The sequence below is a fragment of the Camelina sativa genome, chromosome 5, assembly GCF_030686135.1.
Source record: "Camelina sativa cultivar CO46 ecotype springtype chromosome 5, ASM3068613v1".
NCBI classification, from domain to species: domain Eukaryota; kingdom Viridiplantae; phylum Streptophyta; class Magnoliopsida; order Brassicales; family Brassicaceae; genus Camelina; species Camelina sativa.
Window position 1 is genome coordinate 4,757,936 of NC_141884.1, and position 25,904 is coordinate 4,783,839.

Consider the following 25,904-nt stretch of genomic DNA (forward strand, 5'->3'; position numbering starts at 1 on the left):
AACCCTCCTATCCTAATCACTCTCCAAGTCAACGGTCTTCCGGTCTTCCCCCTCTACCTTCTCTCTCTTCTCTCACGCTCACTTCGTTGCCAATATATTCCACCAAGAACACACCCAAAACCATCCCTCTCGACATAAACACTTCTCTCCTAACTCCCAAAAAATGGTGGCTGCAAGTCCCGGTGGTTCAATGAAGGGATTAGCCGTCCAAATCCTAACCGGGAGATGGTTTATGTTCTTCGGGAGTCTCTTAATCATGTCTACGGCTGGAGCCACTTACATGTTCGGTATCTACTCAAGCGATATCAAGAAAACCTTAGGCTACGACCAAACCACTCTTAATCTCCTTAGTTTCTTCAAAGATCTAGGAGCCAACGTTGGAGTCCTCGCGGGTCTACTCAATGAGGTGACTCCGCCTTGGTTCATCCTCTTGATCGGAGCCATCCTTAACTTCTTCGGATACTTCATGATTTGGCTCGCAGTCACGAAACGGATCTCGAAACCTCAAGTTTGGCACATGTGTCTCTATATCTGCGTCGGAGCCAACTCTCAGTCGTTCGCTAACACTGGATCTCTCGTCACGTGCGTTAAGAACTTCCCGGAGTCACGTGGGGTTATCTTGGGGATTCTCAAGGGCTACGTTGGTCTTAGTGGCGCCATTATTACACAGCTCTACCACGCCTTCTATGGTGAAGACACAAAAGAGCTCATCTTGATGATCGGTAAGCTCAGTTTATAATATTTATTGACACGAAACAGAGTAAAACAGAGGAAAACAGAACAAAACAGAGGTCAATGGTTATGATTAGTCTATGTATTATCTCAAAAACAATGATTAATGACTTTTTTCTACTAACCGGGGATCTAAACCGGTACTAACTGTATGAATGATTGTATTTGTAGGTTGGTTGCCGGCAGTAGTATCGTTTGCGTTTTTGAGAACGATAAGAATAATGAAAGTGAAAAGACAGACAGACGAGCTAAAGGTGTTCTATAACTTCCTATACATATCGCTCGGGCTCGCGACGTTTCTCATGGTGGTCATCATCATTAACAAGGTCTCCGGCTTCACACAGAGTGAGTTTGGAGGTAGCGCCGCCGTGGTGATCGTCTTGCTTCTTTTGCCTATCATTATTGTCGTCTTGGAAGAAAGGAAGCTTTGGAGGGAGAAACAAGTCGCCTTAAATAATCCAGCACCGATCAATATCGTCACAGAGAAACCCACCTTAGAGGTTAAAGACCAAGATGAGGGGTCACACAAGGAGGAGGAGGAGCGGGAGACGGTGAAAACGGCGTCGTGTTGGAAGACTATCTTTAGCCCACCGGAGAGAGGAGATGACTATACGATCTTGCAAGCCTTGTTTAGCGTAGACATGTTGATTCTGTTCTTAGCAACGATATGTGGTGTAGGAGGGACTTTGACGGCGATAGACAATTTGGGTCAAATCGGAAGCTCCTTCGGTTATCCAAAGAGAAGCGTAAGCACGTTTGTATCACTCGTGAGCATATGGAATTACTATGGTCGTGTTGTTGCAGGAGTGGTCTCTGAGATCTTCTTGATCAAATACAAATTCCCAAGACCTCTAATGCTCACACTGGTCCTCCTCTTGTCCTGCGCCGGTCACCTACTCATTGCTTTTAATGTCCCCGGTGGACTCTACGTCGCATCAGTCATCATAGGGTTTTGTTTCGGTGCGCAGTGGCCGCTTCTATTTGCTATCATTTCCGAGATTTTTGGGCTTAAGTACTACGCGACGTTGTATAACTTCGGGTCAGTCGCAAGCCCGATCGGGTCTTACTTGCTAAACGTTCGGGTCGCAGGGTATTTGTACGACGTGGAGGCGCATAAGCAAAATAAGGCATTAGGAATAGGGAACGAAAGAAGGGATGGGGAAGATTTGAATTGCATAGGCACGTCTTGTTTTAAGTTGTCATTTATAATAATTACTGCGGTAACTTTCTTCGGTGTATTGGTCTCGTTGGTTTTGGTGATCCGGACCAAAAAGTTTTACAAGAGTGATATCTACAAAAAGTTTAGAGAAAAAGCCTTGGCCGCCGAAACGGAGATGGCAGCAACAGCTACGGCCAGATCCTCTGTGCCGAAGGAAGACAAGGATGATGGAAAGGCAAAGTAGTAGGCTAAGGAAGGGGTAAAGAATTTGGTAGATGATTGTTAAGTTAAAGATGCTAGATAAGAAAAATATGGTCAAGTATTTTTTGTAAACACTTTTATATATCTCTCCAATGTGAAACCCATCAGTCCATCAATGTTTTTATAATAGCTTTTTGTTTTTGAAGCAATACTTTATATTTGATGTGTTTATCGTTTTGCGTTTTAGGAGTTTGGAATTGGATAGTAGTGAAGGGGTAAAATTTGGACGTTAGGCAAGGGTCATGAGTCAACTCATGACTTGGACTTGTGAGCCACAAGAGCTTACTTTGAACAAATCATTAAAAGATAAAGAACTCAATTATTGCAAGTGGGAGGACTTGGCTCACGTGTGTTGGTGCAACATGGACTTTAATGTCGGTATACACTTGCGTAATCGTAAATCTGGAGCGAGTGCGTTACCATAATATGTGGAAAGTTGAACGATAAACGGGTTTAATATCGAAAAAAAATTGAAAACGTGCAACATTTCTTGAAAACGTCGAAAATTTATAAATCTCAAACTTTAGTTAGTGGATATCGAATTTGAAAAGATACACTCGTGAAGTTATTTCACACGTGGGTAAAGAGAATCGAAAAAGACATAACAGTATATTGTAGGAAAGTCGGTTTCAAATATTAATTATTTTAGGATGAAACAAAACTCTTTTAGAAAAATGGCACTTGAAAAGATACATATATTGTGTTCAGAGAAATTGTGGTGTTTTTAAGAAGCACACCACGTATATGAGTAAAACTATCCAAACACTTCATATGGGCGGTTACTCTGAATTATATCTATCTTGTTTTTTTTTTTAATTTTATTTTAAAACGCTATATATCATAAATGTGATTCTACAAAAATGTAAAAAAAAAATCTAAATCCTATTGTAGAAGGATTAAAAATTTAAAATTCGTTCTAGAGAAACTATCCACCCTTGCATGGAAATTGTTGCCACTTTTTTTAATATAATACAAATGAAGCAGAGCTTCCAAGTCAAACCTTCCACTCTCTGATCACTCCAAATCAACGTCAATTATAACGGTTGTCGCCCACTCGCCCTCTCTCTTCTTTAACGACACATAGACTTCTCTTGCTAAACCCTAAAAAATGGTGGATTCAACTCCCGGTAGCTTGATGAAGAGCTTAGCCATCCAAATCCTAACTGGAAGATGGTTCATGTTCTTCGCAAGTCTCTTAGTTATGTCCATGGCTGGAGCCACTTACATGTTCAGTCTCTATTCAAGCGATATCAAGAAAACTTTAGGCTACGACCAAACAACTCTGAATCCCCTCAGTTTTTTCAAAGACCTCGGAGCCAACGTCGGAGTCCTCGCGGGTTTACTCAATGAGGTGACTCCGCCTTGGGTCGTTCTCTTAATCGGAGCAGTCCTTAACTTCTTTGGATACTTCATGATTTGGCTCGCCGTTACAAAACGAATCTCGAAACCTCAAGTTTGGCACATGTGTCTCTACATCTGCGTCGGAGCCAACTCTCAGGCTTTCGCTAACACTGGATCTCTCGTCACGTGCGTTAAGAACTTCCCGGAGTCACGTGGGGTTATCTTGGGGATTCTCAAGGGCTATGTTGGTCTTAGTGGCGCCATTATTACACAGCTCTACCATGCCTTTTATGGTGAAGATACAAAAGCCCTTATCTTGATGATAGGTATGAACAATATATAATATCGATGAGACTAAATATATAAAGGACACGAAACAGAGTAAAATAGAGCAAAACAGAGGTTAAACTTGGATCGAAACCTAGTATGAGTGGTTTAAACTTGCAGGTTGGTTGCCCGCAGCAGTCTCGTTTCAAATCTGTATCTCACGATTAGAACAAGAAAGATTAAAGAACACCTCTCTTTATTGATTTAGAAAACTTCTCAAAAACTAAATCTCTCTCTTGAGTCTTATGGAACAACTCTCCATAGGCTCTTATTTATAGAACTAGGCTTCTCCTATTTTTATTTTGATAATGGAAAACTTACAAAACTTGTCTTAAATAGACCTAATTGTATTTTCCTTTTCTCTTTATCTTCTAGGCTCTTCTCTTCCTAGAGATAACTTCCTTTTCAAGTTAGGAATTATCCAACATTTTCCCCCTTAGTTCCAACTTGAACTTCGGAAGTGTCAATTGCTTGAACTCCAATGAGGTCTCTCATTTCCTTGAACTTGATCCTTGCTAATGGTTTTGTGAGTATGTCTGCCTTCTGCTCCTTGCCTGGTACATGCTCCACTTCGATTTGTTCATTCTCTATGCACTCACGTATGAAGTGATACTTCTTGAGAATGTGTTTGCTCCTCCCATGGAAAACTGGATTCTTTGTCAAAGCTATGGCTGACTTGTTGTCAATTCTGAGTGTGACCTTCTCTTCTTTACTCTGAATTTCTTTTAACAACTCTTTGAGCCAAATAGCTTGCTTCGCTGCTTCGGTGGCCGCCATGAACTCAGCCTCGCACGAAGACAACGCAACCGTGGGCTGCTTCTGCGACGCCCATGTTATTGGTGACGGTCCCAAGTAGAAAACATGACCTGATGTGCTTCTCCCATCATCGATGTCAATGTTGTCACTGCTATCACTATAGCCGACAATTCTTCTTGACCCGTCTCTCTTGTAAATCAAACCCATATTAGTAGTTCCTCTAACATACCTCAGGATGTGTTTGATAGCTTGTCCATGTGACTCTCTTGGACTCTGCATATACCGACTTAGAACTCCTACTGCAAAAGCTAAGTCTGGCCTCGTGTGTAGAAGATATCTCAGGCAACCAATCGATCTTCGATACTCTGTTGCGTCTATCTCTGCTTCATGCTCTGCTTTTGATATCTTCAGATTAGCTTCCATTGGTATATGCATTGGGTTACAGGCATCCATCTTGTTGTCTACTAAGATTCCTTGTGCATAACCTTCTTGTTTTATGCTTATGCCATCAGTCCCTTGAATCACTTCAATTCCAAGGTAATACGTTAACTTGCCTAGATCGGACATCTCGAACTTTCTTGACATGTTCTCCTTAAATCGATCAATGATCCTCTTTGATGACCCTGTGACAAACAAGTCATCAACATATATGGCTATTATCAAGAGTTCCTTCCCATCTGTAGTTAAGTATACCGAAGTCTCCTTTAGGCATCTCTGAAACTTCATTGCCTTTAGGACGTTGTCAAGCTTTGTGTTCCATGCTCTTGGTGCTTGACGCAAACCGTACAAAGCCTTGTACAGCTTGTATACTCGATTCTCTTGTCCTTTCTTGACAAAACCTTCTGGCTGACTTACATAGACTTCTTCATTTAGATCTCCATTCAAGAATGCAGTCTTGACATCTAAGTGATGAATTTCCCAGCCTCTTGTAGCTGCAAAAGCTATGAGCAACCTAATTGTTTCGAGTCTTGCCACTGGTGCAAAAGCTTCTTCGAAATCAATTCCCTGTTCTTGTACATATCCTTTTGCCACAAGCCTCGCCTTGTATTTGTTCACTGAGCCATCTGCTTTTCTTTTTATCTTGAAGATCCACTTTAGTCCTATGACTTTTACTCCATCAGGTTTGTCAACTAGATCCCATGTCTTGTTCCTCTCAATGGAATCCAACTCACTCTCTGCTGCAGCGATCCACTCTTTTACTTTTGCAGCTTCGAAGTAATTTTGTGGTTCTCCATCTATTGTGAGCAGCAATTTCACACTTTCGATGTCTGCTAGAAGCACATAATCACTTAGATACCCTGGCCTGTTTATTACTCGACCATATCTTGTCACCACTTGCTGCGGTTGCTCTGCTGCTTGATCTTCATAGTGGTCTGCATCTTGTTCTTGTTCGATATCTTGCTCCATCTGCTCGTTTTCTTGGTTGTTGTTGTCGTATTCAGCTTCATTCTCTGTTGTTAATGGAGCATAGTGAGGAATGATCAGAGAATCCGTGTCTGTCTCTCTTTCTTCTACTACTAGAGACCAGTCCCATGATTTTTCTTCTTCGAATACGACGTCCCTGCTGACAACAACTCTTCTATCAACTGGATCATAGAGTCTATAAGCCTTAGAGCCCGGCTCAGTTCCAAGATTTATCGTTCTCTTTGATCTCTCATCTAACTTCTTGAGATGCGGCTTGGTGAGCTTGGTGTGAGCTATGCAACCAAACACTCTCAAGTGCTCTATGTTTGGTTTCTTGAGATTGAAAGCCTCATATGGGGTCTTGTCTTCTAAAGCTTTCGTAGCAACTCTGTTAATGACATACGCCGAATGTCGAACAGCTTCTCCCCACATGAAATTTGGTACTTTCATCGCTTTTAACATGCTCCTAGTCATCTCCATTAGCGTCCTGTTTCTTCTCTCCACAATGCCATTCTGCTGTGGTGAATAAGGAGCAGTTAGATGTCTTTTGATCCCATTCTCTTCACAGAATAGGTTGAACTCAGTTGATGTAAATTCTCCTCCTCTATCGGTGCGAAAAGTCTTTATCTCTGAGCCTGCTTCCTTCTCAACGACTCCTTTTAACTTTTTGAACCGATCGAATGCTTCAGATTTCTCCTTTAGTAGTATGATCCACATGTATCTTGAGAAATCATCAATGAGGACAAAAACGTATCGATTGTTGGCTGGCGTTGGTGGCGAAATTGGTCCACACAAATCTCCATGAACCAGTTCTAGAGCCTTTGATGCGCGAAACGTTGCTGTAGTCGGAAACGGAGCTCTCGTTTGTTTCCCGGCTAAGCAAGCATCACAAGTGCTTCTCTGATATTGAACTTTTGGCAATCCTAAGGTCATCTCCTTCTTAGCCATGTTGTTCGTAACACCAACACTCACATGTCCCAGCCGTGAGTGCCACTTTCTTGTAGCATCGTCAGCTTCAATCTGCAGGCACTTAAGGTAGCTTATCTCCATTGGTGTTTTGTAGAGGCGATTTGGTGATCTTATCACTCTGACAAGTAACCTTCCGTTTGGGTCTCTTAAAGTCAACACATCATCCTTCATGTTTACTTCACACCCGTGTTCTGTTGCTTGCCCAAGACTGATGATATTGTGTTTCAGGTTGGGGATGTAGTATATGTCTTGGAGAGTTCTCTTCTCTGCATCTTTCCCTACAAATACAATTGATCCCTTCCCAACTATATCAACATATGATCCTTCACCGAACTTCACTTTACCTTTGATGTTCTCATCTAGGCTTGAGAAATAACCTCTGTTTCCCGTCATGTGATTACTCGCTCCATTGTCTAAGTACCAAATGCTTGCATCGCCATTATTTGTATCATAGACTCTTGGAAACACTCTGTTTTCATTCAAGAACACCACTTCATGAACATAAAGCGCTTCATCTGCTTTTTGTGTCTCGTTCAGGTTTGATTCTTGGTTCTTGATGAGTTTTTCAGGGCAAACTGTCGCATAGTGTCCAGGTTTATCACATCTCCAACATATCACATGAGATTTATCTTTTGGTTTTTGATTATTCTCTCCTTTCTCTCCTCCTAAGTTTTGATCATTCGATCTTCCTCTGCCTCTACCTCGGCCTCTGCCACCAGCTTCTCTCCCTCTGCCTCGGCCTCTGCCTCTGCCTCCGTAGCCTCCACGGCTGTTCTGATTATTGCTAGACCACATCAGCTTACTCTGTTCTTCCAATTTAACCGTTGCTGCACCAACTCGATCTTCAAACGCTTTTATTCTTCCCATTATGTCTTCAAAACCCGTGGTTTCTAGGTTAAGAATTTGTTCTAGGGAAGCAACAATATGAATGTACTTGTTTATTGGAAGTCCTTTCAGAAACTTCTTCACCATCTTGGTTTCTTCTATGGTCTTTCCTAGAGAAGCTGATTTCGCTGCAATTCCTGAGATCTTACCCGCATAATCATCGACAGATTCACTCTCCTCCATGCTCAACTTGTCGAAGTCTGCCATCAGAGTTTGGAGTCTGGCTTCTCTCACACGATATGCTCCCAGGTGCCGCGACTTGACAGCCTCCCAAACTTCTTTTGATGTGTTAAGATCTCCTATTTGCAGAATTAGACTTTCTGGAATAGATTGAAAGATTAGAGCTTTTGCAGAAAAGTTCTTCTTTCTATCTTCTGTTCCTGGATCAATTGAATCCCACACTTCATAAAGATTCAAAAGAACATTCATTCTTATCGCCCAAACTGTATAGTTTGTCGATGTTAACATCGGACATTGGATCGACGCTGATCCAATCTCTTTAAGACGTGGTGGACCTCCTGTTGCGTCGGACATCCTTCCGAGCTGAACCTTCTGTCACCGTCTTCAACAGAGTCTTCAAGTCTTCTTCCTTAAGCTCTGATACCAATTCAAATCTGTATCTCACGATTAGAACAAGAAATATTAAAGAACATCTCTCTTTATTGATTTAGAAAACTTCTCAAAAACTAAATCTCTCTCTTGAGTCTTATGGAACAACTCTCCATAGACTCTTATTTATAGAACTAGGCTTCTCCTATTTCTATTTTGATAATGGAAAACTTACAAAACTTGTCTTAACTAGACCTAATTGTATTTTCCTTTTCTCTTTATCTTCTAGGCTCTTCTCTTCCTAGAGATAACTTCCTTTTCAAGTTAGGAATTATCCAACATCGTTTGCGTTTTTGAGGACGATAAGAATAATGGAAGTGCAGAGACAAACCAACGAGGTTAAAGTGTTCTATAACTTCTTCTACATATCGCTCGGCCTCGCGACGTTTCTTATGTTAGCCATCATCATTGACAAACTCTCTGGCTTTACACGGAGCGAGTTTGGAGGCAGTGCCGCGGTGGTGATCGTCTTACTTCTTTTGCCCATCATAGTCGTCTTCTTGGAAGAGAAGAAGCTTTGGACGGAGAAACAAGTTGCCCTTAACGATCTAGCGCAGATCAATATAGTCCCCGAGAAGTCCAACATAGACTCATTAAAAGATGAAAATGAAGGGTCAGAAAAGGAGGAGAGGGTGAAAATGAAGTCGTGTTGGACGACTATGTTTAACCAACCCAAGAGAGGAGAAGACTATACGATATTACAAGCGTTGTTTAGCGTAGACATGTTAATATTGTTCTTAGCATCAATATGTGGTGTGGGAGGGACTTTGACGGCGATAGACAATTTGGGTCAAATAGGAAGCTCATTGGGTTATCCGAAGAGAGGCATAAGCACGTTTGTGTCACTCGTGAGCATATGGAATTACTTTGGTCGTGTGGTCTCTGAGATCATCTTGGTCAAATACAAATTCCCAAGACCTCTAATGCTCACAATGGTCCTCCTCTTGTCATGCGCTGGGCACCTCCTCATAGCTTTTAATGTCCCTGGTGGACTCTACGTCGCATCAGTCATCATAGGGTTCTGCTTTGGTGCACAATGGCCGCTTATATTCGCTATCATCTCCGAAATTTTCGGGCTTAAGCACTACTCCACATTGTATAACTTTGGGTCGGTAGCAAGTCCGGTCGGGTCTTATTTGCTAAACGTTAGGGTCGCTGGCTATTTGTACGACGTGGAGGCGGATAAGCAGAACAAGACATTAAGAATAACGAGAAAGGGTGTGCAAGATTTGAGTTGCATAGGCACATCTTGTTTTAAGTTGTCTTTTATAATAATTACTGCGGTAACTTTGTTCGGTGTATTTGTGTCGACGATTTTGGTGATCCGGACCAAAACGTTTTACAAGAGTGATATCTACAAAAAGTTTAGAGAAAAAGCCTTTGCCGCCGAGATGGAGATGGCAGCGCCGTCTCCAGTGGTGGAGAAAGATAAGGATGATGCGAAAGGCAAAGTATTAGGCAAAGGAGGGTAAGGTATGGTATTTAGTAGATGACTGTCAAAAATAGATTAAAACACATTAGTCCATCACTCATGTTCCTTTTTGGTTTTAGCTTTTTTCTTGAACCAATACTTTATTTGATGTCTTTATCGTTATGTGTGCTAGGAGTTTGGATAGTAGTGAAGAAGTAAAATTTGGAGATAGGTAAAAGTTCATGCATGCGTCAACTTATGAGTTGGACATGTGATTTGTGAGCCACAACGCAGGGGACCCTTTGAATACATATACATCAATAAAAAGATAACGAACCAAATTATTGCAAGTGGGAGGACTTAGGTCATGTGTCGTTTGTTGGTATGATATGGACTTTAATGTCGATATACACTTCCGTAATGTAAATCTGGAACGGGTGCGTCACCATGATATGTGGAGATGAACGGCTAACGGGTTTTAGGTCTAAAAAAAATCTCAAACGTGCAACATTTCTAGAAAACATATATTCCAAAGAAATTCTCAAACTTTAGTTAGTGGATACTGGATTTGAAAAGATACACTCGTGAATATTTTACACTTATGTGGACAAAGAGAATCGATAAAGACTTAACAGTAGACTACAATTTGTAGAAAAGTCGACCCCAAATAATATTTTAGGATGTGTTTTTAGAAAAATGACAATTCTAAGGAATAATAATAAAATGAGAATAACACTTTTTGTTTGTTGTTCCAAAAATAAAATTAAAAAAATAACACTTTTTATGTCTTGTTATCCAATTAATGTATACAGCCGTCCAATAATCTTGGATTAGAGGTATAGCAGTATCGTGCCGTCATGGTTCGGCAATACAGATACTGAAATAGTGATAATTTTAACCTAACACATATACACAAACTTTACTAGACCAGATCGAAGTGCACCAGTGACAAATATACCAAATTAAAACAAGTCATTATCAGTGAAATTCACAACAAGACGATGGTTCAACAGTTAAAGGATAGCGTACGACTCAAGAAATATTTCCACACTGAAGTTCCCCGCTGATCGATCGGTAGTCCAAATTATAAGAGACTCGATATGAGTACATGAATTTAAATTAAATAAAAACATATCGACAGAGATCTAAATATGAAAATATAAAAGAAACAATTTAATTACTTTCACTTCTTCCTCCAATGCCGATATATATATATATATGAAACAACACTATATTTTTGAATATGCCAATCCTCAAAAATATCATAATTTATTTCTTGCTTCAAAAAATACCACAAACTATAGAAAACTTACGTGCATCCATGTGACGTTTCGTCACGTCTATGTGTTGAAGATGACTCACCCACATTGATATTCTCCGTGTAATCCTCAGTCTCAGAAACAACGTTTCTATGATAAGTTGTCTCGACCTTATCAATCGAAGACTCCCTTTGATGAACTGGTGGCCCTCCTTTACTTTGCACAACCGAAGCATAAGTCCTTGAAACTGAAGAATCCATCCACTCACTGGCGACCCGTCGTTGTGAGGCAACTTGTGAGCTTCCATGAGAAGTTTGAAAGTTCTCACGATGGATGTTAGGCTTTCCTCCATCTCCATATGAATATGATAGGCTTGTCCAAAGCCACACCCCAGATACTTTTGCAAGTAGCGATTTTGATAAATCATCATCTGCTAAGTTTATAAGTTGTAGATATATGGATCATGAAAGCAATCCAAAATTTCGAAACCCTCACAATCTTTTGTTTTTTTTGTTCATGTTTTGGATTCTTTTCCAAACAAATATTTGAGACTTTTGAAAATTTAATATATCTTACAGGTTCCAGCACTTATTAATCTTCAACAGAAAATACTTATTAAAATTCATATATAATAGAATATTTAATCAAACACATAATAGTAAATTTAATTATGCAGCGACGTCATACATTCATTATCGGGGCCAATCGTCCAAGAATCTCGGTAGCGTCCATATTTCGGCATAAGAATATTATAACAACCGGTTGTTCAATAATATATTTTAGTTTTTGTTTAGTTTTCCAATAATAGTGAAGTGATCACACATATGTAAACGTATGGTTTCAAACTTTTAATAGTCAGAAGAAAACAAAATAGAAAATATGTATGACGCCATTTTCAACCCATCATATATTCATATCTCACAAAAGATTCGAATATGGTGAAGAACATGGATGATGAGCCTGCAGAATACTGAATTTAAACTTAACGTCACGACTCAACATCCAAATGTTGTTTATTTTCATCAAAATGACTTTAGTTACTTTGGAAAAAGGTTGCAAGACAAAACTTTTAGGAGACTGGGAATTTCAAAATTGCTATAAGAGTTTTTTTTTTTTGGGGTGCAAATACTATAAGAGTTATACCTTGTATTTCTCATATACTTAGATTACACTTGTGGGATCTAGACGAACTAACTAATCAAGGTTTAAAAAATTACGTGAAGTCAATAAATATATTAAAACGAAGAAAAAACATATAAGTACACGTATTGCCGAAGTATTTTATAGTTTGGACAACATTATAGGTACACGAAATACCATTTTTAATAACTCGAGAAGTGGCCAACGTGCCGAAACACTCCAGCTCGAATAACATGTGGAGAAGCAAAAATGTCGATGCGTATTCAAATTAATTTTTATCCACACAAACAAACAAACAAACAAACAAAAAGAGCTGCCACAAATCTTTCTTCTTATAATAATAAAACAACACAGGATTCAAAGTGCGAGATTGAATTTTGTTTGGCATCTTCTTATAGTTATGTGTAGCGCTTGCATAATCAATTTTTTTCTTTTTTGGTGAACAAAAACGCTTGCATAATTAATTATACTCCCAAGTTCGAAGGGAAATTAAAATCCTATAAATTTACAGTAGTAGTCATACGTCGAAAGTACGAAGAGTAGGCCAATTACAACATACATCGGACTGAACTATATCTTCAAATACATTGGTCCAATATTCTTTTGCCAAATTTGTATATTATGGGATAGAGATAAGTATTATAAACAGAGTTGGGATGCAAGACTCCAGTTCTATTTATATGTCCAGTTTAGTGGTAGCCCTCGATTGATTAAGACTTCAATGGAGAAAATATACCCAAATCTCTTTGAGCGAGTGGGCTTTATTTATATCTATGGCCATGAATTGTTTTTTTTGTTGGCCGAATGAAGCCCACCAAAGTTTATACAAACTAAGGGGAGTGTATTGGAACTATGATTTTGGAGAATTTGATGAGATTTTGAAAATTTAGAATTTTGATAGATTTTAGGGAAGTTGATATGATTTATGGTGAAATTCTTTCAAATCTCACCTAAAACCATGAGATTTGGATTTCTATATTTTTAACTAAACAAATCCTCTCAAATCCTCCAGAATCCCTAAAACTTATTAAAATCCAAATCCACAAATTGTTTTGAATAACAGTGGATTTTAAAGTAGATTTTTAAATCATCAGTTCAATAACAGTGGATTTCAGGAGATTTTTAAAAATCCATGATTGAATAACATAGGATTTGTAAATTTTAACAAATCAATTAAAATGTCAAGTTGAATACACCCCCCTAAATGGATTTAATTAATTAAACTCATTGATCTAAATAATTTTTATATTCACAAGCAATCACCTTTTTTTTTTTTTTTTTAACAAAACAAACTTCCATTAAAAACTTAAAACCTCCAAGGAGGGATGTTCTTACAACTTAGGGTTAAAAGGTTACAAGAAAGATATAGATAAAGACTATATGAGTCTTCCAAATAGATGCACAACTTTGAGGAGTTTGCAAAAGGTGGAAGATCTTTTGGTGTCTTGTGGGATTCAAATTTGAAGGCAAGCTTCAGGAAATCCCTGACCAAAGGGTGGTCATACTTCGCTCTTACGGTAGACGCATTGGAGCTTTTAAAAGTGTGCTCCATGGAGGAGACTAAAGGGTGAGAGGGTTGCAGAGTGTTCATGACGGTTGAAGAAGATGAAAACGGGGCTCTCATTGGAAAGGTAACATGCCGTAGCACAACAGGTGGGTCATCCCTCTCATGGCAATGGAGGTAAATGCAATCCACACAAAGTTTGTCTTCAGTTTGTTCCTGGACTAGATCAACATACCCAAGTTTTCTATCTAAAGGTGATAAACGAAGTAGGGGTTCACAGGATTCAAGGATAAGGTTCAGGCAGGCTGTCGGATCAAAGGTATGTCTACATAAAACAAGCAACCAGACAGGGGTAAGAGGCTGACCTCGACAAATTAATTTAAGAAGCACCTTTGGAGTCACCGATGTTCTGCTACCGAGAAGAACTCGTCCTGACCAAGCAGAGATAAGCGGTACTTCCATAGAGATGCAACATAGTTCATGATTGGGTTCAGTAGTCGGGTGAGGAGATAGAAGATGCTGATGAAAGCAAGGTAACCCCAGCATTGTAATGGTGGGATCATATTGCCAAGCTTCATCAAGCAGTCTTCCTCAAAGAGATAATCCCTGGCTTCACACTGAACTCGACAAAAGGGGTTTTCAAGCAAATTAAACGAAGCCAATGTTCTGCTATCGAGGGGACCTCGTCTTGACCAAGCAGATAGCACCGGTACTAAGCAATTTGAACTTGATATAACGCAAGTATAGGCGGATCGAGGGAGATTCCAGCGCAGGGAAGTATCATAGCCTAAGTAGAGTAGACTATCTACCAGGGTTCCAAAATAAGATTGGGGAGCAAACCTGGGCCAAATAGATATCGAGATTGGGACAGAAGTAGCCGGAATTATGAGGTTCTTCGTCAAGATCTTTGAAGGCTCCGGCGTCAACACAGAGCCCCCGTCCAGCTGCAGCCAAGTAAACCACTTGGAGAGAGGATATAAATCCGAGGATCGGTGAGATGAGAAGGTTGACTGTGGAAGAGACCAGATCGAGAGATTAACCCCAAGGGAACCAGGCCAATCGGGGGGTTGAGGGGTGAGTTCAGGCAGTAGGGTACTCAGTCGAGTAGCTACGCTGAGAGAGGAGAGCGGATGTAGAGGGACGAAAGACGGTGGATGAAGCTGATGCATAGCCGGAGCTGGGATTCGAATTCTCAAGAGGACTCCGGTGAAAAGAACCAAAAACACAGAGGAGATTTGCAGACAGAAGTAGAAAAGGATCGGAGACACTGAGAGATCCCGACGCCGGCGAGCCGGAGCTCTACCGGCGTCGGAAGAAGATGGGATGCGCGGCGCCTCGGTTATCGTGTCAGAGAGAATTAGGGCGAACCCGCTTAAGATATAGTTATCACAAGCAATCACCTAAAAAGCTATTTCATGTCATGAATTGAAATATAGAACTAACATGATTTGTTGTAACTATTTACATCAATCTTAAAAAGTAATATTAAAAGAAATTAAGATATTAAAAAAAATATAAAAGAATTTTGGAAATATGGAAGCTGATATACAATGCGAAAAAACAATTGAATTACATTAAACACAAATTAACGGCAGAACGAGTACTTTTCTGTATGATTTTTTAGAGAATTTTGGAAATATTGAAACTGATATACAATGCGAAAAAACAATTGAATTACATTAAACAAAAATTAACGACAAAACGAGTACTTTTTATATGTTTTTTTTTCTCATGGACAGGTATATAATTTCAGATACTTTTATTTTGGGAGAAAAACATACATAACCAGATAACCTTGTAAATGTTGAATTATTGTTTCATCTTTCCTATTTCCGTATACTAATTGGCTTTGAATGCAAAAAAAAATATTTTTCAGTTATTTTCATAGTTAGGATCTGAAGGCAATATTGAGCACGTTTAATATCATTTTTTTTTAATAACTTCGTAACCTATAATAAGAAACTCTACTTAAATTTCTATTTTTGTTTACTTCAAATTAAGATACTTCATTGCCGGTCAAACGAGAAAAGCCATTATCTAAATCATAGAAAGTTCAAGTGGTGCTACTTAAATATAGAATAGTAGTATTACATAAATATAATTTCAATTACGTAACAAGAAATGAAAATTATTTATTGTTGTTTAAATTTGTCGTCCAACTTGCAGAAATATTATCTCTGATAATCTATTTATAGATTAAATCTGAATTTCACTAATTTAATCTGAATTGAATTTGTCCAACTTGCAAAAAAATAAGGCGACAACACGTTTTAAGAGATGACTTTCAACAACGAATTTATCTGAATTTTATATTGAATGACGATGTGGAGTTGTGGACAAAGGATACTAAATTCAACGAAGGAAACCAAACTAGATCATCAGTTAAGATTGAAAAATTTGGAATTATATATGGGTCAAAACAAAGATGGATACCTAAAATTTCACCACAGCCTTACCAAAGATCGGGTCAACTCTTTGGAAGTTAAGATCAAATACAATTCATGGGATGACTATGCTCGATATGAATTGAGTTGACTCAGACCATCTATTTCTAAATTATTTATTTAAGTAATCAACCGCCTGATGAAATGATTTAAATACTACTTTATCAATTTTAAGCTTAGGGTGAAAATGTGTAAGCCCATTATTATAGTAAACTCATAACTTCAAGAGAGAACTATTTGTTTTCTTGGCTAAAAACAGAATAATGCGTGTTAAAGCCTTAAATCATACCAAGAAATATTAACCCTTAATCAATAATTGCTATTGTATTAACTAGGATATCGGCCCATACGTAACTGCACGGGAAAGTGAAAACTTGAAATGATTAACATTGATAATTTCACATTTCGAGTGAAAACTTTATGGTAATTTTTTAACTGTATAGTATAAAAGTCATAAATAATGCCTAAGATTAATCAACCAAATTAGTTAAATAAAATATTTGTTGTATATATAAAAATGAAAAATCGATTAAGTGACAATAAGAGAAAAATGTTAAAGGTATATAAATCTAGGTTTACTGAATCATACTCAGATAATCAATTTTGAAAGATATTCACATAAAACAAAATTTACATCATTATTCTATCGAAATTTATAAAAAATAATAAGAGAATTAGGAAGAAAAAGCTCATGGCTGCAACCAACCAAATTGACTAAAAAGATAAATCTATGAAAAATTAGAAATCACAATCAATTACCTAGATTAATACTTGGAAGAAATGATCAATGCGTGTATAAATGAAAAACGACACCAAACAAAAGTTAGATGAAAAAATCTATAAATAAAACAATCCAAATTTTAACGAAGATGAGTGAATCATGTAGATTAATAAATTAAAAAAAAAATAATACTCATAATTTTTAAAACTTGGAGGTGTGAAATAATACTCAAAGAACAAAAACTATTTTCAAAGTCCATAAAAATCTGTATATATATATATATTTAAACAAAAAGTGTGAAAACAAAGAGGTGTGAAACAAAAGGGTATGAAACAAAAAGGTGCGAGAACTTACAATGCTAACATTGAAAGCAAGGGGTACGACGAAGAAACACAATTGTTTGATCAAAACATTGCAACTATATATAAACAAAGAGGTGTAAAATAAAAAGGTGTGAAAACTAACATGTGCCAACATGGAAAACTGGGGGTGCGATGAAGAAACACAATTCTTGGATCGAAACTTTGCAAGTTTGGAGATCACTATCAAAAAGTGAGATCATTAATAATACTCAAAGAACAAAAACTTTTTTCAAAGTCCATAAAAATCAGTATACATATCTATATAAAACAAAGAGGTGTGAAAGCAAAGAGGTGTGAAACAAAAAAGTATGAAAAAGATGTGAAAACTAACAAGTGCAAACATTGAAAGCTAGAGAGAACGACGAAGAAACACAATTATTGGATCAAAACTTTGCAACTTTATATAAGCAAAGAGGTGTAAAATAAAAAGTAGCGAGTGTCAACATGGAAAGCAGGGGGTGCGATGAAGAAACACAATTATTCGATCAAAACTTTGCAACTCTTGAGATCATTAACAAAGGGTAAGATCATTAATAATATAATAATCAGATAACAAAAAGTCTTTTCAAAGTTCATAAAAATCTGTATATATATAAAACAAAAAAGTGTGAAAACAAAGAGATGTGAAACAAAAAGGTGTGAAAGGAAAAGGTGCGAAAACTAATAATTACAAACATTTAAAGCTAGGGGTAAGACGAATAAACACAATTGTTGGATCAAAACATTGCAACTTTATATAAACAAAGAGGTGTAAAACAAAAAGGTGTGAAAACTAACGGGTGTCAACATGAAAAGATGGGGGTGCGACCAAGAAACACAATTGTTGGATCGAAACTTTGCAACTTTTGAGATGATTAACAAAGGGTGAGATCATTAATAATACTCAAAGAACAAAAATTATTTTCAAAGTTCATAAAAATCTGTATATATATAAAAACAAAGAGGTGTGAAAACAAAAAAATGTGAAACAAAAATGTGTGAAAACTAACAAGTGCAAACATTGAAAGCAAGGGGTAAGACAAAGAAAAATAATTGTTGGATCAAAACATTGCAACTTTATATAAACAAAGAGGTGTAAAACAAAAAGTGTAAAAACTAACAGGTACCAAAAACAAAGAGGTGTGAAAGCAAAGAGGTGTGAAACAAAAATGTGTGAAAAAAGTATGAAAACTAACAAGTGCAAACATTGAAAGCTAGGGGGAACGACGAAGAAATACAATTGTTGGATCAAAACATTGCAACTTTCTATAAACAAAGAGGTGTAAAACAAAAAGTAGTGGGTGCCAACATGGAAAGCTGGGGGTGCGACGAAAAAACACAATTATTGGATCGAAACTTTGCAACTCTTGAGATCATTAACAAAGGGTGAGAACATTAATAATATAATACTCAGATAACAAAAACTCTTTTCTAAGTTCATAAAAATCTGTATATATATAAAAACAAAGTGGTGTGAAAACAAAGAGATGTGAAACAAAAATGTGTGAAACGAAAAAGTGCGAAAACTAACAATTGCAAACATTTAAAGTTAGGGGTAAGACGAAGAAACACAATTATTGGATCAAAACATTGCAACTTTATATAAACAAAGAGGTGCAAAACAAAAAGGTGTGAAAACTAACGGGTGTCAACATTAAAAGCTAGGGTGCGACCAAGAAACACAATTGTTGGATCGAAACTTTGCAACTTTTGAGATGATTAACAAAGGGTAAGATCATTAATAATACTCAAAGAACAAAAATTATTTTCAAAGTCCATAAAAATCTGTATATATATAAAAACAAAGAGGTGTGAAAACAAAAAACTGTGAAACAAAAATATGTGAAAACTAACAAGTGCAAACATTGAAAGCTAGGGTGTAAAACAAAAAAGTGTAAAAATTAATAGGTACCAAAAACAAAGATGTTTGAAAGCAAAGAGGTGTGAAACAAAAATGTGTGAAAAAGTGTGAAAACTAACAAGTGCAAACATTGAAAGTTAGGGGGAACGACGAAGAAATACAATTGTTGAATCAAAACATTGCAACTTTATATAAACAAAGAGGTGTAAAACAAAAAGTAGTGGGTGCCAACATGGAAAGTTGGGGGTGCGACGAAGAAACACAATTATGGGATCGAAACTTTGCAACTCTTGAGATCATTAACAAATGGTGAGATCATTAATAATATAATATTCATATAACAAAAACTCTTTTCAAAGTTCATAAAAATCTGTATATATATTAAAACAAAGAGGTGTGAAAACAAAGAGATGTGAAACAAAAAAGTGTGAAACGAAAAGGTGCGAAAACTAACAATTGAAATATTTAAAGCTAGGGGTAAGACGAAAAAACACAATTGTTGGATCAAAACATTGCAACTTTATATAAACAAAAAGGTGTAAAACAAAAAGGTGTGAAAACTAACGGGTGTCAAAATGAAAAGTTGGGGTGCGACCAAGAAACACAATTGTTGGATCGAAACTTTGCAACTTTTGAGATGATTAACAAAGGGTGAGATCATTAATAATACTCATAGAACAAAAATTATTTTCAAAGTCCATAAAAATCTGTATATATATAAAAACAAAGAGGTGTGAAAACAAAAAACTGTGAAACAAAAATATGTGAAAACTAACAAGTGCAAACATTGAAAGTTAGGGGTAAGACAAAGAAAAACAAATGTTGGATCAAAACATTGCAACTTTGTATAAACAAAGAGGTGTAAAACAAAAAAGTGTAAAAACTAACAGGTACCAAAAACAAAGATGTTTGAAAGCAAAGAGGTGTGAAACAAAAATGTGTGAAAAAGTGCGAAAACTAACAAGTGCAAACATTGAAAGCTAGGGGGAACGACGAAGAAATACAATTGTTGAATCAAAACATTGCAACTTTATATAAACAAAGAGGTGTAAAACAAAAAGTAGTGGGTGCCAACATTGAAAGTTGGGGGTGCAACGAAGAAACACAATTATTGGATCGAAACTTTGCAACTCTTGAGATCATTAACAAAGGGTGAGATCATTAATAATATAATATTCAGATAACAAAAACTCTTTTCAAAGTTCATAAAAATCTGTATATATATATAAACAAAGAGGTGTGAAAACAAAGAGATGTGAAACAAAAAGGTGTGAAACGAAAAAGTGCGAAAACTAACAATTGCAAACATTTAAAGCTAGGGGTAAGACGAAAAAACACAATTGTTGGATCAAAACATTGCAACTTTATATAAACAAAAAGGTGTAAAACAAAAAGGTGTGAAAACTAACGGTTGTCAAAATGAAAAGTTGGGGTGCGACCAAGAAACACAATTGTTGGATCGAAACTTTGCAACTTTTGAGATGATTAACAAAGGGTAAGATCATTAATAATACTCAAAGAACAAAAATTCTTTTCAAAGTCTATAAAAAATCTGTATATATATAAAATTAAAGAGGTGTGTAAACAAAAAACTGTGAAACAAAAATGTGTGAAAACTAACAAGTGCAAACATTGAAAGCTAGGGGTAAGACAAAGAAAAACAATTGTTGGACTAAAACATTGCAACTTTATATAAACAAAGAGGTGTAAAACAAAAAAGTGTAAAAACTAACAGGTACCAAAAACAAAGAGGTGTGAAAGCAAAGAGGTGTGAAACAAAAATGTGTAAAAAAAGTGCAAAAACTAACAAGTAAAAACATTGAAAGCTAGGGGGAACGACGAAGAAATACAATTGTTGAATCAAAACATTGCAACTTTATATAAACAAAGAGGTGTAAAACAAAAAGTAGTGGGTGCCAACATGGAAAGTTGGGGGTGCGACGAAGAAACACAATTATTGGATCAAAACTTTGCAACTCTTGAGATCATTAACAAAGGGTGATATCATTAATAATATAATACTCAGATAACAAAAACTCTTTTCAAAGTTCATAAAAATCTGTATATATATAAAAACAAAGAGGTGTGAAAACAAAGAGATGTGAAACAAAAAGGTGTGAAACAAAAAGGTGCGAAAACTAACAATTGCAAACATTTAAAGCTAGGGTAAGACGAAGAAACACAATTGTTGGATCAAAACATTGCAACTTTATATAAACAAAAAGGTGTAAAACAAAAAGGTGTGAAAACTAACGGGTGTCAACATGAAAAGTTGGGGTGCGACCAAGAAACACAATTGTTGGATCAAAATTTTGCAACTTTTGAGATGATTAACAAAAGGTGAGATCATTAATAATACTCAAAGAACAAAAATTCTTTTCAAAGTCAATAAAAATCTGTATATTTATAAAAACAAAGAGGTGTGAAAACAAAAAACTGTGAAACAAAATTGTGTGAAAACTAACAAGTGCAAACATTGAAAGCTAGGGGTAAGACAAAGAAAAACAATTGTTGGACTAAAACATTGCAACTTTATATAAACAAAGAGGTGTAAAACAAAAAAGTGTAAAAACTAACAGGTACCAAAAACAAAGAGGTGTGAAAGCAAAGAGGTGTGAAACAAAAATGTGTGAAAAAAGTATGAAAACTAACAAGTGCAAACATTGAAAGCTAGGGGGAACGACGAAGAAATACAATTGTTGGATCAAAACATTGCAACTTTCTATAAACAAAGAGGTGTAAAACAAAAAGTAGTGGGTGCCAACATGGAAAGCTGGGGGTGCGACGAAAAAACACAATTATTGGATCGAAACTTTGCAACTCTTGAGATCATTAACAAAGGGTGAGAACATTAATAATATAATACTCAGATAACAAAAACTCTTTTCTAAGTTCATAAAAATCTGTATATATATAAAAACAAAGTGGTGTGAAAACAAAGAGATGTGAAACAAAAATGTGTGAAACGAAAAAGTGCGAAAACTAACAATTGCAAACATTTAAAGTTAGGGGTAAGACGAAGAAACACAATTATTGGATCAAAACATTGCAACTTTATATAAACAAAGAGGTGCAAAACAAAAAGGTGTGAAAACTAACGGGTGTCAACATTAAAAGCTAGGGTGCGACCAAGAAACACAATTGTTGGATCGAAACTTTGCAACTTTTGAGATGATTAACAAAGGGTAAGATCATTAATAATACTCAAAGAACAAAAATTATTTTCAAAGTCCATAAAAATCTGTATATATATAAAAACAAAGAGGTGTGAAAACAAAAAACTGTGAAACAAAAATATGTGAAAACTAACAAGTGCAAACATTGAAAGCTAGGGTGTAAAACAAAAAAGTGTAAAAATTAATAGGTACCAAAAACAAAGATGTTTGAAAGCAAAGAGGTGTGAAACAAAAATGTGTGAAAAAGTGTGAAAACTAACAAGTGCAAACATTGAAAGTTAGGGGGAACGACGAAGAAATACAATTGTTGAATCAAAACATTGCAACTTTATATAAACAAAGAGGTGTAAAACAAAAAGTAGTGGGTGCCAACATGGAAAGTTGGGGGTGCGACGAAGAAACACAATTATGGGATCGAAACTTTGCAACTCTTGAGATCATTAACAAATGGTGAGATCATTAATAATATAATATTCATATAACAAAAACTCTTTTCAAAGTTCATAAAAATCTGTATATATATTAAAACAAAGAGGTGTGAAAACAAAGAGATGTGAAACAAAAAAGTGTGAAACGAAAAGGTGCGAAAACTAACAATTGAAATATTTAAAGCTAGGGGTAAGACGAAAAAACACAATTGTTGGATCAAAACATTGCAACTTTATATAAACAAAAAGGTGTAAAACAAAAAGGTGTGAAAACTAACGGGTGTCAAAATGAAAAGTTGGGGTGCGACCAAGAAACACAATTGTTGGATCGAAACTTTGCAACTTTTGAGATGATTAACAAAGGGTGAGATCATTAATAATACTCATAGAACAAAAATTATTTTCAAAGTCCATAAAAATCTGTATATATATAAAAACAAAGAGGTGTGAAAACAAAAAACTGTGAAACAAAAATATGTGAAAACTAACAAGTGCAAACATTGAAAGTTAGGGGTAAGACAAAGAAAAACAAATGTTGGATCAAAACATTGCAACTTTGTATAAACAAAGAGGTGTAAAACAAAAAAGTGTAAAAACTAACAGGTACCAAAAACAAAGATGTTTGAAAGCAAAGAGGTGTGAAACAAAAATGTGTGAAAAAGTGCGAAAACTAACAAGTGCAAACATTGAAAGCTAGGGGGAACGACGAAGAAATACAATTGTTGAATCAAAACATTGCAACTTTATATAAACAAAGAGGTGTAAAACAAAAAGTAGTGGGTGCCAACATTGAAAGTTGGGGGTGCAACGAAGAAACACAATTATTGGATCGAAACTTTGCAACTCTTGAGATCATTAACAAAGGGTGAGATCATTAATAATATAATATTCAGATAACAAAAACTCTTTTCAAAGTTCATAAAAATCTGTATATATATATAAACAAAGAGGTGTGAAAACAAAGAGATGTGAAACAAAAAGGTGTGAAACGAAAAAGTGCGAAAACTAACAATTGCAAACATTTAAAGCTAGGGGTAAGACGAAAAAACACAATTGTTGGATCAAAACATTGCAACTTTATATAAACAAAAAGGTGTAAAACAAAAAGGTGTGAAAACTAACGGTTGTCAAAATGAAAAGTTGGGGTGCGACCAAGAAACACAATTGTTGGATCGAAACTTTGCAACTTTTGAGATGATTAACAAAGGGTAAGATCATTAATAATACTCAAAGAACAAAAATTCTTTTCAAAGTCTATAAAAAATCTGTATATATATAAAATTAAAGAGGTGTGTAAACAAAAAACTGTGAAACAAAAATGTGTGAAAACTAACAAGTGCAAACATTGAAAGCTAGGGGTAAGACAAAGAAAAACAATTGTTGGACTAAAACATTGCAACTTTATATAAACAAAGAGGTGTAAAACAAAAAAGTGTAAAAACTAACAGGTACCAAAAACAAAGAGGTGTGAAAGCAAAGAGGTGTGAAACAAAAATGTGTAAAAAAAGTGCAAAAACTAACAAGTAAAAACATTGAAAGCTAGGGGGAACGACGAAGAAATACAATTGTTGAATCAAAACATTGCAACTTTATATAAACAAAGAGGTGTAAAACAAAAAGTAGTGGGTGCCAACATGGAAAGTTGGGGGTGCGACGAAGAAACACAATTATTGGATCAAAACTTTGCAACTCTTGAGATCATTAACAAAGGGTGATATCATTAATAATATAATACTCAGATAACAAAAACTCTTTTCAAAGTTCATAAAAATCTGTATATATATAAAAACAAAGAGGTGTGAAAACAAAGAGATGTGAAACAAAAAGGTGTGAAACAAAAAGGTGCGAAAACTAACAATTGCAAACATTTAAAGCTAGGGTAAGACGAAGAAACACAATTGTTGGATCAAAACATTGCAACTTTATATAAACAAAAAGGTGTAAAACAAAAAGGTGTGAAAACTAACGGGTGTCAACATGAAAAGTTGGGGTGCGACCAAGAAACACAATTGTTGGATCAAAATTTTGCAACTTTTGAGATGATTAACAAAAGGTGAGATCATTAATAATACTCAAAGAACAAAAATTCTTTTCAAAGTCAATAAAAATCTGTATATTTATAAAAACAAAGAGGTGTGAAAACAAAAAACTGTGAAACAAAATTGTGTGAAAACTAACAAGTGCAAACATTGAAAGCTAGGGGTAAGACAAAGAAAAACAATTGTTGGACTAAAACATTGCAACTTTATATAAACAAAGAGGTGTAAAACAAAAAAGTGTAAAAACTAACAGGTACCAAAAACAAAGAGGTGTGAAAGCAAAGAGGTGTGAAACAAAAATGTGTGAAAAAAGTATGAAAACTAACAAGTGCAAACATTGAAAGCTAGGGGGAACGACGAAGAAATACAATTGTTGGATCAAAACATTGCAACTTTCTATAAACAAAGAGGTGTAAAACAAAAAGTAGTGGGTGCCAACATGGAAAGCTGGGGGTGCGACGAAAAAACACAATTATTGGATCGAAACTTTGCAACTCTTGAGATCATTAACAAAGGGTGAGAACATTAATAATATAATACTCAGATAACAAAAACTCTTTTCAAAGTTCATAAAAATCTGTATATATATAAAAACAAAGTGGTGTGAAAACAAAGAGATGTGAAACAAAAATGTGTGAAACGAAAAGGTGCGAAAACTAACAATTGCAAACATTTAAAGTTAGGGGTAAGACGAAGAAACACAATTGTTGGATCAAAACATTGCAACTTTATATAAACAAAGAAGTGCAAAACAAAAAGGTGTGAAAACTAACGGGTGTCAACATTAAAAGCTAGGGGTGCGACCAAGAAACACAATTGTTGGATCGAAACTTTGCAACTTTTGAGATGATTAACAAAGGGTAAGATCATTAATAATACTCAAAGAACAAAAATTATTTTCAAAGTCTATAAAAATCTGTATATATATAAAAACAAAGAGGTGTGAAAACAAAAAACTGTGAAACAAAAATATGTGAAAACTAACAAGTGCAAACATTGAAAGCTAGGGTGTAAAACAAAAAAGTGTAAAAATTAACAGGTACCAAAAACAAAGATGTTTGAAAGCAAAGAGGTGTGAAACAAAAATGTGTGAAAAAGTGCGAAAACTAACAAGTGCAAACATTGAAAGCTAGGGGG

General features: G+C 35.9%; 3 protein-coding genes across 3 annotated transcripts; all 3 read left to right on the plus strand.

Annotated features, from left to right (window-relative positions):
- Positions 1-2,301, plus strand: LOC104785526 (protein NUCLEAR FUSION DEFECTIVE 4). Its single transcript, XM_010510758.3, has 2 exons — positions 1-722; positions 904-2,301. The coding sequence occupies exons 1-2, from the start codon at positions 164-166 to the stop codon at positions 2,133-2,135; spliced, it is 1,791 nt and encodes a 596-aa protein (XP_010509060.1). The 5' UTR covers positions 1-163; the 3' UTR covers positions 2,136-2,301.
- Positions 2,302-3,260: 959 nt separating this feature from the next.
- On the plus strand, positions 3,261-3,836 carry LOC147943272 (protein NUCLEAR FUSION DEFECTIVE 4-like). Its single transcript, XM_087452755.1, has one exon. The coding sequence runs from the start codon at positions 3,261-3,263 to the stop codon at positions 3,834-3,836; it is 576 nt and encodes a 191-aa protein (XP_087308881.1).
- Positions 3,837-8,754: 4,918 nt separating this feature from the next.
- On the plus strand, positions 8,755-9,915 carry LOC104785527 (protein NUCLEAR FUSION DEFECTIVE 4-like). The gene has a single exon (XM_010510759.3). The coding sequence runs from the start codon at positions 8,755-8,757 to the stop codon at positions 9,913-9,915; it is 1,161 nt and encodes a 386-aa protein (XP_010509061.2).
- Positions 9,916-25,904: the final 15,989 nt, after the last annotated feature.

What these genes read in the sequence shown, in the direction of transcription:
- LOC104785526 (XM_010510758.3), top strand. Translation starts at nt 164, where the DNA reads ATGGTGGCTGCAAGTCCCGGTGGTTCAATGAAGGGATTAGCCGTCCAA. An exon ending in AGAGCTCATCTTGATGATCG is followed by an intron (nt 723 to 903) that starts GTAAGCTCAGTT and finishes TTGTATTTGTAG; the next exon opens with GTTGGTTGCCGGCAGTAGTA.
- LOC147943272 (XM_087452755.1), top strand. Translation starts at nt 3,261, where the DNA reads ATGGTGGATTCAACTCCCGGTAGCTTGATGAAGAGCTTAGCCATCCAA.
- LOC104785527 (XM_010510759.3), top strand. Translation starts at nt 8,755, where the DNA reads ATGGAAGTGCAGAGACAAACCAACGAGGTTAAAGTGTTCTATAACTTC.